The sequence below is a fragment of the Vanellus vanellus genome, assembly GCF_965231255.1.
Source record: "Vanellus vanellus genome assembly, chromosome: 3".
Taxonomy (NCBI): domain Eukaryota; kingdom Metazoa; phylum Chordata; class Aves; order Charadriiformes; family Charadriidae; genus Vanellus; species Vanellus vanellus.
In genome coordinates, this window is record NC_138907.1 from 78678175 (window position 1) to 78693610 (window position 15436).

General features: G+C 45.3%; 1 protein-coding gene across 1 annotated transcript; it reads left to right on the forward strand.

Annotated features, from left to right (window-relative positions):
• Positions 1-2424: 2424 nt before the first annotated feature.
• On the forward strand, positions 2425-13362 carry OSTM1 (osteoclastogenesis associated transmembrane protein 1; the record flags this gene model as incomplete). Its single annotated transcript, XM_082480937.1, has 6 exons — positions 2425-2754; positions 5736-5850; positions 7764-7861; positions 9166-9330; positions 10137-10302; positions 10610-13362. The coding sequence occupies 6 exons, from the start codon at positions 2425-2427 to the stop codon at positions 10663-10665; spliced, it is 930 nt and encodes a 309-aa protein (XP_082337063.1). The 3' UTR covers positions 10666-13362.
• Positions 13363-15436: the final 2074 nt, after the last annotated feature.

Consider the following 15436-nt stretch of genomic DNA (forward strand, 5'->3'; position numbering starts at 1 on the left):
TTTTCTTTTTTATTTTGTTTTTTCTTTCTTTTTTATTTTTTCTTTTTTCTCTTTTCTTTTTTCTTTTCTTTTTTCTTTTTTCCCTTTTTCCTTTTTTTCTTCTTTTTCTTTTTCTTTTTTCCTTTTTTATTTTTTTCTCCTTTCCCTTTCCTTTTCCTTTTCCTTTTCCTTTTCCTTTTCCTTTTCCTTTTCCTTTTCCTTTTCCTTTTCCTTTTCCTTTTCCTTTTCCTTTTCCTTTTCCTTTTCCTTTTCCTTTTCCTTTCCTTTCCCCCCCCCCGAAACCAGTTTTCCACTCGCAGGAAGAACACATTCTCTCGAAGGAGAATATTTAACTCTCTCGAGGTGCGGTAAAACTCATCCCCCGTGGCTTGCGAAGGCGAAGACGCAGCTCTGCCCTCCCCGCCCGGTCCTCTCCGGTGCCCGTGCGGGCCCACGGGAGGGCGAGCCCCAGTGGGGAGGGCGAGCGGCTGCTCTGGGACGACCATCCAACCCTGCCCGGGGATGCAGATGCTGGCAGGGCGGTGTGGGACACGCCGAGGGTCCTTTCCACGTCCCCCCCATCCCGGGCGCCCATCGGTGGGTCGATGAGCGGGAGTGCTGCTGCCCTCTCCTGGGGGGATGCGGGCAGGTCGGCCTCGCCGCCCCTGCCTGCCTGCCTGCCCCCTGCCTGCCTGCCCCCCTGCCCGCCCGCATCCCTGCCCGCATCCCTGCCTGCGTCCCTGCCTGCCCGCCCACCGCCCCGGCCTGGCCGGGGAGGTGCAGTGCGGGGCCACCCCGTCCCCTGCGGCGGGCAAATGAGTGTCTCTGGCCAACAGTCGCTTAGGGGCGACAAGGGACCCCTGTCCCCGTCTCAGGGCTGCGACTGCCAGCTTGGTGAAGGCAAAGTTTCTCGGCGTTTAGGCTGCTCCCCTGCTAGTGAACTAAGCACGGGGGGACACCCTCTCCCCCTGGAACCATACGGCCACACATGTCTCGCTGAGCAGCTTCAGGCTTCAAAACGCCACTGGTTTGGAAGTGGTCCCCAAAGCAGCAGGCAGTGTGTGTGGGGCACTGCCTGGCCTTGGCCGACATCTCAGCAGGGGCTGCCCGGGGGCCGGGTAGTGGGGCTCAGGGAAGGTCCGGCACCCAAACCAGTGCCCTCACCCTGACCAGTTTGCAAGTACAGGCAATCTAGTACATTTCTGCCCACACGCTGTCATTTCTGGGTGTCATACCTGTGACATGGTTTTTGTTTGGTTTTACCCATCGCTTTGAAAGCCATTTCTTCAGAGCTGAGGTATTCAGCCCATTCAGAGAAGCCGGATGTTCTCTGTTGGGTGGTTTGCCTGCCTGACGGCATCTTCATCATCACCTTTACAGTTGTGTTTTCACCTGCCAGCACAAATCCGTTCAGCCACTTCCATGCTGTGACATTCACTGCACGGCTGGCATGAGTTAACGCCAGGTGACACCGAGCCCGGGTACGGCTGGTCACATGAGGAGCCGATTCAAGCAGCGCTGAACTCCTGGCAGCTGCCACAACCACGGTCACACTGCCATCGGCGAGCGCTGCCTCCTGTTGCCGATGCCATGTGTGCGTTACCAAATGAGCCGCAAGAAACGGGGGGGACCATTCCTGCCTGGCTCTCTCTTACTCCCAAAGGCACCAGGGTATGGAGTCGCGGAGCTCCGCTCTGCCCCTCTGATGTGTATCTGGCCAGAGCACTAAAAAAACCCAGACTCGGTGAAAAGCCCATTGAGATCACTGGAGAGGGCTTTAGTGACACGGGACGGGCATGGGGTCAAGGTCCTGCCAGACAGAGAAGCTACCAGAGAGCCTGGCACTACAGTGCCCGGCCAGGGGGTCGCCTGCTGCTGCACTCGCTCCTCCCGCCCCGGGAGAAGAGTTTTCCTTCGGTGACTGCGGGTTTTATGGCCAGGTGGCCACCGGGGAGCTTGGGGCCGGGTGCCAACAGAGGTCAGAGATAAAACGTGGGAGGTTCTTTGACGGCAGAAAGATGCAGTTTGGTGCTCCCTCGTCAACTCTTTCTCTGGTTTGTGATTTGTTTTTGTTGTTGTTGTTTTTTTTTCCTAATTGTTGCTGTATTTTCAGCATATTTCAAAGCCACTTCTCACGCGACCGGTACTTTTAAATCCCCTTTTCGGATGAAAGGAACGTTACCCGGCTGAAATGTAGGGCACGGGACCTGCGCTCCCCACGGAGCAGAGTGTGTCCCGAGCCAGGCGCACCCCCCGGGGCGGCACACTCCCACCCGCAACCGGGGCCGGGGCCGCCATAGACCCGGCGGGACCCTTCGCCATTCCCGCCCTCGGCCCCGCCCCTTTCCCCGCCCCCTCCCCACTTCGGCCAATGAGCGGCGGCGCCCCGCGGCGGAGGCGGGCCGTTTGGCGGTGCGGTGCTTCCGCTTCCTCATCCCGGCCGCCATGGCGCCGGTGCGGTGCCTCCTGCCGCTGCTGCCCGCCCTGGCACTCGCCCTCGGCCCCGCCGCCGGGGAGGCGATCCGGCCCCTGGGGCTGGAGGCGCTGGGCGAGGCGGAGGAGCTGGCGGAGGAGCTGTGGGACGCGGGGTTGCCCGGCGACCTGCCCGAGCTGGAACCCGAGTGCCGCCGCCTCCTCGCCGCCTTCGCGGAGGGCAGCGCGGCGCTGACGGGCTGCCTGGGCCGTCGCGCCCGCCCGGTGCGGCTCTGCCAGGCCTGTCACCGCCACTACCGCCACCTCCTCGCACAGTACGGCAACATCACCCGCGCCGTTGGGGTGCGTCCGCGGGGCCGACGGGGAGGGGGCAGGGGAAGGGGGGGCTGAGAGGCGGCCCGGGGCGGGGGCCCGGCGTGCGGCCTGGCCCGCAGCGGTGGCGGGTTGGGGGGCAGGGAGAGAGCGCTGGGCTGTTTTCCTTGAGAGTTTCAGTTACGTCAGGTGTGTACCAGAGAACAGCCGGGCCCCGAGAGTGGGCTGGGAGTGTTTTGGGAAGCACCGCTGCCAGTGATTGGCTGCCTGCCGGTGGCCGGTGGTTCGGCAGGGTCGGTGGAGCCGGCTGCCGGCCGGGCTAGGGGCAAGCGTCTCCACCTGCAGAAGAAAGGTCTGCTCCTCCGTGCGACTGGAAAAACTTGAGTTGGTCTTGCTGATGTAGCAGTACCCGAAGGAGCTCTCTGGCTCCCAGGTCATTCGTTGTACGGCACTAACGAGGAACGCTGACAGAGCTTAGTTGCCTGGTGCTTCTTGCAAAATTGATGGTCTCTGAAGCTGTGGCAAGCGATGCGTGTCCTTCGTGAGGGGCCATGTCACAGTGTTTTTGGCTCCAAAGCTGGTGGGAGTGCGTGGCAGGAAACTAGGAAGTCCTGAGTGCTGGCTGAAGCCTGTGGACCCCACCAGTGGGAAACCTTGACTGAAGCGGAGTCTTCTGTTTACATCTTCCAGACTCTTGATCAGCTTTTTTTTTTTTTTTTTTCTTTTTTTCATTTCTTAGCAGTGTTGGTGTTCATGACTAGTATTGCATGTACTCATCCAGTTTATCCATTTTGTAAGAGTTAGTCCCTGGGATGATGCAAGGATGACAGTAGTGCATCAGACCAAAGGACCTTTGTCTGTTCTCTGGTGATGGATAGAAGCGAGTGCAAGCAGAGAGCAAGTTTATAGCTGTGTGTTACCTGGATTGTGCTTCCAGTGTAGAGATTTCTGAAGCTGCTAGAGTTGATATTGACAAGAAAAACTTGTTGCTCTTTAAGCCAAGTTAAACTTCTGATGCTGCAGTGTTCTGCTGCAAACCATTTCACAGCTTAGTTACCCGTCATGGGAAGAAGTACCACTTTCTGGTTTGGATGCGTTTTCTGCCTGTTTCCCTTCACCACAACAGTGCTTGCATTGGAAAAGCACATGGATGTTTGTTTGGTAATTGTCCTGTCCAGGGCAAATATCTAGCCAGTGGTCTCTTGTTTTAGTTTGCAAACTTGTAGTCTGTTTATTTGTTTCTCGTATGGAAGCTGTTTCATACTAGTGACTGGGTAATCTGAAAGCAAGAAATTGAGCATGTAATTCTCTTGGGTACTTTCAGCACAATGTTTTGGCTAAGATTAGGTTGCCAAACATATCCCAGTACTTACAATATGTACGAATTCATTGCAGCTGCTGTTTTTGAGTACTAGCAGCCTGGGAGGGCTGGTCCAGTATGTCATCTGGAAGACACGTCTGTATTAGAGCGTGTTTGGCTTTCCCTCTGTGCATGGATTAACTAACCAAATAAATAAAGGAGGTGACCTCTTACGACCTCAGTCCATAATCGCAAGTAATCAGTTATCTGATGTTTTTATCTTTGCCATCCTGCAGTAGTTATAGTGCAATGTGAAAGAAGCAGCCAAGTTAAGTTTTGGACATCTCTGAAATGTAAAATCCTTCTCATTAGGCTTATTAAAGAATGAGCTTGGCAAACATCTTTAAGGAATGATATAGGTTGTCTTGATTCAGTTTTGGATTTAAAGTGCTTTTTCCCACTCATGAGTCCATCTGGTCAGGAAGTTTCACAGTTAAAGGCCTTCATGAAGCAACCAGAGAGTTTCCTGCAGAAACAACTTTCTTGCATATCTGTTTATAATTTAGTAGAAATGAAAATGGGTGAACATAGGAGTTACCAGATGTGGCAATATTTGACTTCTGCAGTTGAGTCTCTTAAGGAAAGCTTCTTTTTTAAAAAATAAACCTGTATTAACAAAGTGAGGCAGAAACTGGATCTCTCATAAAGCTCTGTAAGGAACATGTTTTTTGTTAAAGAGATCATTTTTTCATATCTCCCACATCACTTATCAAAGAGGCTTTTGGCAGCTTTGGCAATTTTGAGAAGCGCTTAAGTCAATTTAGCAGCCAGAAACCAGAAGCTGGAGCACAGGAGTCACCTGACTGGAGGTCATGGTTTTTCATCAGTGGTTTGAGGGAGAAAATAAAGCTTTGAAGGAGAAAAGCATTGTTCTGAATTCTGATAGGGATACTGCCTGTTTATTCTATAACTGCTTTTATAGTCTCTCTGCGTTTTTTTTTATAAACTTGGTTCAGAGAATAAGTTGCTGTAAGAGTTGTGCCAGTGCCTGCTTTGAGGATGGGGTGCGTTGGGTGGCTCGGTAACACAGATAAGCGTGGTACCTATGCCCGGGGAGAGCCTGGCTTGGTCATGGGCTTGGGGGAGCAGCTGCAGGCACTGCTTTGGGGAGGTCTGCTGCGTTCCTGGTATTGCTGCATTAGGGGGAAGTTTGCTGCTGATACAGTACGTTGGTACAGCGGTTTTGGAGGTTGCTTTCTGTTGTTGGGTTTTGGTTTGTTTTGAGACCAGGCCGTTGGTTCAGCTTCTTCAAATATTCCTTCAGCCTAATGAGAATGACCTGTCCTTCTCTCTGGCCACATGTGCCTTGAGTTGGCTGCGGGGGCAGCAGCCCAGAAATGGGTGAATACAAGCTACTTGGCAGGGGAAGCCCTGTCTCTCTGCCTTTTTTTTTTTTTTTTTTTTTTTTTTGCTGTGGTTGCATATTTTTGACTGACTTGCATGCAGTCTTAGTAGGTCTTCAAAGACCATGTGCTGTGCTGCTCATAGTGTGAATTGGAGGATCAAAAGATTTTTTTTTTTGCGTCAGTTCTGCTCTGCCCATTCTAGAAATATCAATGTAATGCATTGGGATTGTTTAGCTGTGCTAAAATATGTTTGAAAGTTTTCTCTTTTGTATTTTGATTGCTTTTTTTGTTCATTTTTGTTGTAGAATTCTTCTGAGAGCCACAATTGTGCCAAAAGCATCTTGACCTCAGACAGGCTGCAGATAGTTGTGACCCTTTCGGAGTTCTTTAACGAAACCTGGGAGGCAGCCAACTGTGCAAGTATGTGACTCATTCTGTAGTTTTCACGCTACTGTTATGACTTAGCCCCTAAAATTTGCACAAATCAGAATTGTATGTATTTGTTTAAATACAGTCAGTAGATAACACAAAAATCCTAGACTAGAGCCACTCCAGTGAAGGGTACCAGAGCTTTTTATTCTGTAAGGCATACTGCCAAAATCTGAGGGCACTAGTGTGTTGGAAAACTTAGTTGTTATGTAAATATTTATTTTAAGCTATTCTTTCAAAAGGTAGTGTCCTGATTCTGGTGGGGATAGGATTAATTTTCACAAAAAGCTGGGATGGGACACAGCTGGGTGTGCTTACCCAAACAGCCAAAGGGGTATTTGATACCGTGTGACATCGTGCTCAATATTTAGCTAGGGGAACTGCCGGGGGGGGGTGGTGGGTAGGCAGCAATCACTGCTGGAGAGCAGGCTGGGGCTTTTCCGAGTTCCTGTCAGTAAGCGGTGGTACATTAATTGAGTTTTGTATATTCCTTTATCAGTAGTATTGTTGTTTTCCTCTTTCCTTTGCTGTTCTGTTAACTTGTGGCCTGAGATAAAAACAATTTATGCCTTTTTCTTCCAATTCTCCCGCTGCTGGGTGGGTGGGGGGTAGTGAGCGAGCGGCCGCATGGTTCTTTGTTGCTGGCTGGGGCTAAATCAGGCAGTCGTGTTAGTTTCCTTTGTCATCTACAGACCTTGCTGGAGACTTACCTTGGCTTCATTGCTGTTTCTTCTATTTTTCTCCGTCTTCCCATTTTTTAAAAAACTTACATAAGAAACTTTTCCTTGTTTGTTAGTAAAGTCAGTAAGTCTGGAATGATTACACATTGGAAAGCTTCTGTCTCCAGAGCCATTCTTTTTATTTCATTTTATGGGCGGGGGGTGTCCAAGTCTATCCCTGTGTCTCACTGTCCCCGTGTTGATGGTGCTGTGCCACGCTTAGAGCTAAACTACGGCTTTTTGCCATTCCCCTGGTGTGGGAAGTGGGACCCTACGCTAATAGGCGCGCTAGAAAACGGGGAGTAGCATTACGGAGTTGAGTGTTAAAGATACTGGGTTTGCTGCAGAGTTCCTTGAGAGCTCGGAAGAGTTTGTTTTCGTTTGTGAGTCTGGGCTGTGTGAAGACTGGAAAGGCAGTACAGGAGGAGCTCTGTGGTCTGTGCTTTCCTGCTGTACCTAGCTTGTGACCTGTGTGCTGCCTGCCCCGTGTCTAGCTGAGCGTTTGCCCTCAGCACTGGTGGCACTTCCTTCCTTTGTGAGAGTTTTCTAGGATGCTGCCTTGCTCTCATGGTGCTGTTGCTAAATTCCCAAACCGCTGTTGTTTTCAAGGACCTGTCTGGTTACAGCGCCTGAAGTGGGTTTGGAAACGGTAATGTGGTAGGGTTGAGCCTGTCACTGGGAGGAAAGCCCCAGACCTCCACTCAAACCTGATGAAATGGTCAGCTCTTTAACAATAGTAACCTACACTGATTCTGCTGTTGTGTTCATGGTCTAGCTGTTTCATGGATGCTCTCCATTTCACCTCCACTGCTGGGGCTTCTGCTTTCACATAATGTCTGTTACTGTTGCTGGGCAAAGCCAGATTTGCAGGGTAGAAAATAAAAGTAATGTCTTGTTTTATCTTAAAGTCTAAAGATAATTCAGACCCCCTCTTCAGAAAGCTCTCGATAATAGTCTTCATCTTTCACTTAATCAAGGCCAATTAATTCTGAAATATGTTCTCGATGAAGGGTTAGGTCAGCAGGTCCGAGACATCAATGGCAGGCAGATAAGGAAACCGCAGTGTTGACTAGACCTGCCTTTATAGTCGAGAGCGCTTTTTGCAGGAGTGGAGTGTCTGGGGCTTGTCGGCTACAGAAATGATAGAAATTAGAATATCCTGATGTTTTTCTTTCTCTTTGACAGATTGTTTAAAGAACAGCAGTGAGGGATTATCAAATTCTACTGTAGAATTCCTGGATTTATTCAATAAATCTCTGACATGTTTTGAACATAACCTTCAGGTATTTATGCTGTGTATTTAAGAGAAGTACGAAATCCTCTAATTGCTAGCAAAATCTTATGTGTGCTGAGTAAACTGCAGATATGTATTAAACTAACTGCTGGTGGGTTTGTGACTTTCAGGCAGATAAAGCAATGATCTGTAAAATGCAGATGTTTACAGATTGGGAGCCTAAAATTAATTCTAATTGATATTCACCTTGACTTCATTTTGTGTGTAATTGCAATGCTACTTCATATCACAATTTCTCAATTCACAATAGTTGATAATTATATAGTAAGAAACATCATGTCTGCATGCTGCAAGTCTCTCTTTCTCCCTCGTTGGAGAATTGTTGTCTTCTGACTTAACAATTCAATCTTTAAATAGCCTTTTGATAATACAGACTACTTCAGAAAGACCAGTACCTTAAATCATTGTAACCATTCTTTTGACTAGTGAAATTATGGGTAGACAACATTCATCCAGATTGAAAAGGCAATATAATTCACTTAGTGAAATAAATATGGTAATTGTCCTCAAAGAAAATGTCCTAAATGGCCCAAGAAATTGCATGTATTCCATTTCAGTCAGAACCTGGCCAAGTTCTGGGATCATTCAATGGTAAAAATGAGAAATGGTAGGTATGAGACAATCTCTGAGAAAACTGGGGTTGTTTTATTATTAATGATTTCTAGGAAATGTGCCTTTAGAGCCCTTGGCCAGGAGCAGTGTGGACTGGCCTATTGATCAGTTCAAATGTCTGAACTAGAACTTAACCCAGTGGTCGGTGGGTGGCTGATACAACCATTACTGGGTTAGAATATCTTCAGAGGCTGTAGTTTTGTTTCCAAGTGTGTCATATTGCATTCAGAGGTGGTGAAGGCCACAAATGAAAAGGATTACTTAATATGCCAAAGTCTGTCCCTGTCAGTACAGCTCAGCAGTAACAACAGTTACTTGTTAGGCACGGGCGAATGAAAAACACAGTATTAAGGAACCTGATCTCTGGCTTCAGAATAACATTTAATTACTAGTATTTTTTTTTTCTCCTTTTGGAAACTGGTACTTTAAAAATAAGTGTTTTAAAAAACCTGCTGGTTCAGGGAGCAGTTTGAGATGCATAATCTGCAGGAAATGGATCCTGTCCCTAGTGAATTAGTGTTGATCCCTTTTCTTCCTGCATTCTCATGCGAGTTGTCTGTCTGGGCCTCTACTCAATCTAGGATGCTAGAAATCTGGATTTTCATTCAAACTTGACTCTGTTTTTTAAATTTATTTTATAATGCCTTAAAACTCTGTGTGAATGTTGTTTTATAACCCTAGGGACAAACCATCTATCTGTCACCAAATAACTACACAGAAGTATGTAAAAACTGCAACGAAACCTACAAAATGTTGAATGACCTGTATAACAACTTGCAAAGGATGAACAGGCAAGGTGGTGAGTCTGGGCACTCCGCGCACTTGTGTATCGATGTGGAAGATGCAGTAAGTATTTATTAATACTCAACAGCGAGACTTTGTCATGGAGGCCTTTATTAACCTGTGTCTTTTGCATTTGTCTTGCTAGGGATTGCCTTTTCCCTTTCAGTGTGGGACAGCATGTGCCTTTGTCAGGCTGATATCCCCAGGGGAAGAAGTTAGCTTGGTGGGGCTGTCTTGCTGGGTTCTGTCCTCAGTCAGTGCAGCAGGAGCGTGACTGAAGCTCCTGATCACCCGATTGCATTCCAGTTTGAGTAGCTGCACTTTAATTTCTTGTTACTGTGAAGGGGATGGATTTAAAAAAAAATATAAAAATCTCCTAATCTTCTGGCTTTTAATGCAAAGCTTTACTGCTATTGTTCTAGCCAGTGTCATAATTGATTCCTTATTAGAGCAGCTGCTTCTAGGGGTCCTCGGCATTGGCAACATATGTTTGGAAAAAGCTTTGTTATATTGTGGGGTTTTAAGTGGCTGGGCAAAAGGAGCGTTGTCGAAAGTGTGGGATTAGCCCTGTCCCCGTTGGCTGTCAGTGAGTTCTCTGGGAAACAAGCATGTGGCAGTGCTTACGGTATATCTGAGTACAGCCTGGTTTTGAAGCTTGTGAAAGTTTTGATGTAAAATCTTGGCTCTGTTTAAATTGTCTGTTTCTACATTTCCCGGGGTTTGCTTGCTTCTGAGGGGAGATCTGTTAAAGTGTTGTTTTCTGAGATCGTATTTGAACACTCGAATATCTTGAGGCCTGAGTGTTTGCCGTGCTGTGCAGCAAAAATGCACGTGCTTGCTTTCACGGCTTGCTTATGTTTTTCTTTTAGATGAACATCACTCGGAAGCTTTGGAGCAGGACTTTCAACTGTTCTGTTCCCTGCAGTGATACAGTCCCCGTGATTGCAGTTTCCTCCTTTATTCTCTTCCTACCTATTGTTTTTTATCTTAGTAGCTTCCTTCACTCGAAGCAGAAGAAACGGATACTCATTTTGCGTAAGTGGTGGTGCTGGCATGTCACTGTTAGAGTTGGGTGGTGCCAGGGACTCGCTTGGCTCTTGTGGGAGAGGGGGCCCAGCCAGATCTGCCTGCAGCTGTGCTGACGGCGCTAATAGCGACTATTAGTCTGCTGCCGTCCCCTGAAGAAGGGCGGTAAAGAGCTTCAGCCATATCTTTTCATTAAAGTTTCTGGACGTGAACAGAAAGCTGTTTGCAAGTCTGTGTCGGATAAATAGAGGGAGTGGAGAGACTGGTTTTGTGGAATTCTTTGTGTTTAATTTTCATATAATTTTTCCCTTTCTAGCCAAGCGCATCCAGTCAAATGCCAGTCTTGTGAACATCCAAGAAAAATACAGCTGAGCTGCAAAACAAAACCTGAGAGCTGCTGCTGGTATACAGTGGGTACAATTGTGTTGGAATGAGGCCGGCACAAAAGAGGAGTTAATTATGGTTTAGTGTAATGATACAGAGCAACACAAGTTAAACAAAATGCTGTCTGACTTCTAAGCGAGGATATTAACAAACATGACAAGGCAGGGCTGTGTGACACTGTATGGACTTTGGTTTTGAAAAATCTGTGAGGTTTTTTCAGTCTCGGGCTGAAGCTGGTGTTTTTCCGTTTCTAAGCTTTTGTACTTCCCATCAATAGAATAGCTACACTTCCCTTGCATGGTATTTTTCCATATTTATCGTATTTGTTTCACAGAAACCTGAGATCTGGATCTTTTTGAGGTGATTTTCATAGACAGACAAAACTTGAAATAATATTTGATGATCCTGCTTGAAACGTTATGTTTAGTTTCATGTAATATTCAGTCTTGCCAGACTTTGGATGGACAGAAAACCTTTAAAAAAGAAAAAGTTCTCATCTTTCCTATACCAATGTAAAGTGATGCTGCTGGTATCTGTTAAAAGAAAAAACAAACCAACAAACAAACAAAAAACCACCAAAACACAACAACCAAAAGTCATGAAATATGCCGAGAAAGTGGTAATATATAATGTCCAAAGCCAGCAACAAAAGCAATAGAACTGCCAGTGCTAGACTTGAATAGTAATCATTGATGACTACAGTATTCAGTTATCTCTGAAACAGGTATTTAATCATTTGCACACTTTAACCACTAAAATCACTGCTTTTCAAACATTAAATTTTCAGAGGCTTATTTTAGTTGTCTGCTTGGGTAACGGAATGCTTCACTGTTTGTTTATTGTGTTACTTTCTTTTTTTAATTATAAAGGGTTTTTTTTTGGTTGGGTTTCTTTTTTGGTTGTTGTTTTTGTAGAGAAGTAAGGTAAAGTCAGGTCACTGGAGATGCTGAATTTCCTGGTCTAGAGCTTGCTATGGCTTAATACAGAGGTGTTTACAGAAACTTTGTAGGGGAGAAGTTACCTTTTTCTAGATAATATGTATTTTAGTGGTAAACGAACCAGAGATTTCTCTAACTTAAAAACTGTCCTCAAGGACGATGAAGACACTGTGTTGGGAATTGATGACTTTCAAGAAACAGTTCAAGAAATTAGGCCTGTGAAATAGATGAATGTAAACAAATTCAAGCTTGCAGATTGCCAAATCTGGTGGAGAAAGGGATGCAATGACTGTGGGGATGGGTGACACTACTGACAGGCTGTGGGCACAATTCAGCACCTGCAGCAATACCAACGGTTCGGTTTGGTTAAGATAGTCCTGATTCGGGAGAATGGCGGGCTTGGAATGATTTATAGCTGTACTTGAGGTTAATGAATGCCAGAGTCTTTGTTCACATTTTTAAATGTGTTTTCTAACCGTGAGATAAAAATGAATGGCCATTACAAAATGGCCATTACAGAAAAGAAATAAATTTCTTGTGGAATCTGTGTGTCTGACATCTGTTGAAAATCCCTGTGAAATAGTCTTATGTATTTGACTTGCTTTGGAGCCTAGAATGTTAAATTTCTCTTTTGCACTAAGGCTCAAATAAATATATAACAATGTAACAAAACAGTCCTAAAGCTCTTCAAGTCTTTGGTTTTCTTGTTTTTCTTATTTTTTGTGTTTTGTTTTGAGTTAGGACATATTGTCAGTTTTGAAATCAAGTTGGCAGTATGTTTAATATTAAGTAAAATACTGTGTTAGTGATTGGTCCCACCCACATAATTGCCTTTTTGTATTTTATTGCTAAGAAGTGTTTATCTTCCTCTGTTAAACACGTGAATTACTAGGTCAACAGTCAGTTTGTTTTAGGTAGTTTACAACAATAGTAGAAAACTGTGTTTCTTATTACATAAAGTTACCTTCTTGCGGCTGGGAGAGGCATGCTGCCTTTAAAAAAAAAAAGTTTATTTTTTTATATCTCTTGTTCTTAAACTTCAACTTTCTGGGACTTATTCAGCTGCCTGCTCTAATAGCATTACATTGATTTGGGACATCATATGATTGAGAGCTGTTCAAAGCAATCTTTCATTCGTGCAGATAAAGCCAGTTTGTATGTGCAGTATTTCAGAATGACAGCTTTTATACTGTAAGCAGTGGCTTTTTGAGCACATTCATGTTAAGTAGGTCTGAAAGTCATTACTTTTGGATATGGTGGTTAAGCACTTTAAAAAAAAAAAAAAGCTTTTCTTATTTTTCTGGCTGCTAAGCCAAACGGAAATACTCATGTGACTTTTGTTGTTTTTTTATTTTAAAGTAGCAGTGAAGTTTACACTTGAGATTTTTAATACATCTACTGTTTTCTCCTTTTTCTTTTTCCCCCCGACTTTGTACTACTAACTTTCTCTACACAGTGTTATATTTTTGGTAGGATATTTCATATATAAATTGGTTGAATTCTCTTTATACTCTACTTCCTAGAGAAATGTTGGAAGCACACAGACTGTGTTGAAGGAGAACTAAAATTCTTTTTGCTGCTAGTCTTTCATCTTGGTTTATTTTTGCCTTTTTGGTATTGTATGTACTAAATAGGATGAACTTTGAAATACTAGTTATTTGTATCTTTTTGTGCAAATAAAGATTTCTTACTGTGGGGTAGCACTTTGATTCATATTTATACTTACTAGGAAACCTCTAACACGGAAATCCAGCTCTAATAAAGATTGTCAATAAACAGTGAACAGTGTGGTTACTTAATTGCTTCATTTATAGTACTTTTATACTCCTGCTGTTCTGGGTTTGTGTTCAGCAGCACCTGCTTATTATTCCTCATTATGCCATTTGTAGGAAAACAGCATCAGAAGGTTGTTTTCAAAGGAGTGCTGTGCTGAATTACAGAACAAATGAACTGCAACTGCTGAGAAAGGGTGGAGTTTCAGCTCCGTCAGAGCCTGCTGAAGGGTACAGAAAGGCTCCTCCTGTTAGTTGCAATGGAGTTTCTTGGATGGCTGTGTGTGAGTAAGGCCGGTGGGGGTAACTTGCTGTCTTTATGGGGAGGCTTTTGGTTGCCTGCACCGGCCACGCTTTCAGCTGCAGCAGGCACGGTGTGGGATTGCTGTTGAGCTGGAAGATTTCTTTAAAAATGGCAGTGCAGTGCCTCACCATGGAGAGAGCTGGGCGTCTCGCCTGCTGGTAGTCGCCTGGTACACTAGTGCTAGGATATGGATATCGCAAAGGCAAATTTAAATCTCGGTGCATCGCTTACAAGGGACTTTCAGGAAGACTGGGAAAGTTGTAATGGCAGTGCATGAGGTGCTGCTTCAACTGGAAAACTAGGAATGGTTCTGTATGCTTGGGAGAGGGACATGAAAGGGAGTAAGCACAGGAGAAGATTGGGAAGAGCAGGGGATATTTACCCAATGAGTGGAGCAGAGGCTCTGAGTAACTGTGGGTGAAGTTAGGGGTCTGTAAGCACACTCAGAACAAAGTGTTTTGGGGTGAGGGGGCTGCTAAAGTTCACAGGTGGTTGAAAGACCCTGAGAAAAAGGGTACAAATGGGGACTTGACTGCAGCTGAGCTGGGAAGGGGAGGCTCTGGCTCCTTGGTGGAGGTGAGGTTGGGGACTGGCAGCAGGAAGATGGAGCAGCTGAGCCCAGGTGCCCCTCTGCTCTGTGATGGGACACAGGTGGGCTGCCTGCGCAGGTCAGGGAAGGGAGCAAGTTGTGGGAAGGCAATAGGGACTTGCTTCGGAGTTATTCAAAAGCAACTGCTTTCTCCTGGGGGGGTACCTGCATTGTGTGATGCAGTGGATGGTGTTGAAGTAATGCTGGTTCAAAGCCTCTTTACAAAGCTCCTGTTCTATTTCAAGCTGAGTGAAGACTCCTGTTTAGCACTAGACAGGGTACTTTTTCTTTAAAATAAATGAAAAAATAGTTGGTTTTTTTTTTGTGTAAATGGTTGCTTTTTCCATCTTTATTAAACGCCTGCTACAATCACAAATTGTCTTCAGTTTCCTAATGTTTTGTTCCTGGTGCTTACTGTCCAGTTAATCAAGTATCATCAAATCTTCTTCTATTTCTGCTAATTTATATATTAATTTTCATGCCCTGAATATAGAGTTTCTCTGGAATGATAACTTGTGTGATCAGCAAAGTCACTGCACTCCTAATTAGAATGTATGGGTAACTTACCAATTTTTGTTCATATTTTACTGTGAATTTTCCTTCTGGGACTGGTGTAAGAATTTTTAGCCTGATTTTTGTTAAGTTTGTGCAGGATGCACCTTCTGTATTTTTGCCAGTGTAAAAAAGTTACACATTGGAATAGCGGAGCCAATAAATTCTGCAACTTCTCTGAAGTGTTACTTCTCCCAGCACTGCAATCAGTGTCTGCTGTTACCTGCTGGAGTCAGCCAGGATGATTTATGTGCAACTAGTAGCCTTGTGTTATGCTGAGAGTTGACATGCGATTGCTATCTTGGAGATGGTGGTCTAACCCAAGGCAAAAGTAACGTGTAAAGGAAGAAAGCGGAAGGTGATGTGATTGATGATGACAGTCAGTTGTGTGGTAACCTTTTCTGGGTGCAGGTGTTTAATACAGAGATACCAGCATCTCTGCTGGCCATCGCGAGGGTTTCTGGCATGATGGGGGACTGGGTGTGGGCTTAGGGAGCTGTCTGACCAGCGTCTTAGAATCATAGAATTGTCTAGGTTGGAAGAGACCCTTGGGATCATCGAGTCCAACCATCTACCCTACTCTACAAAGTTGTCCCCTACACCA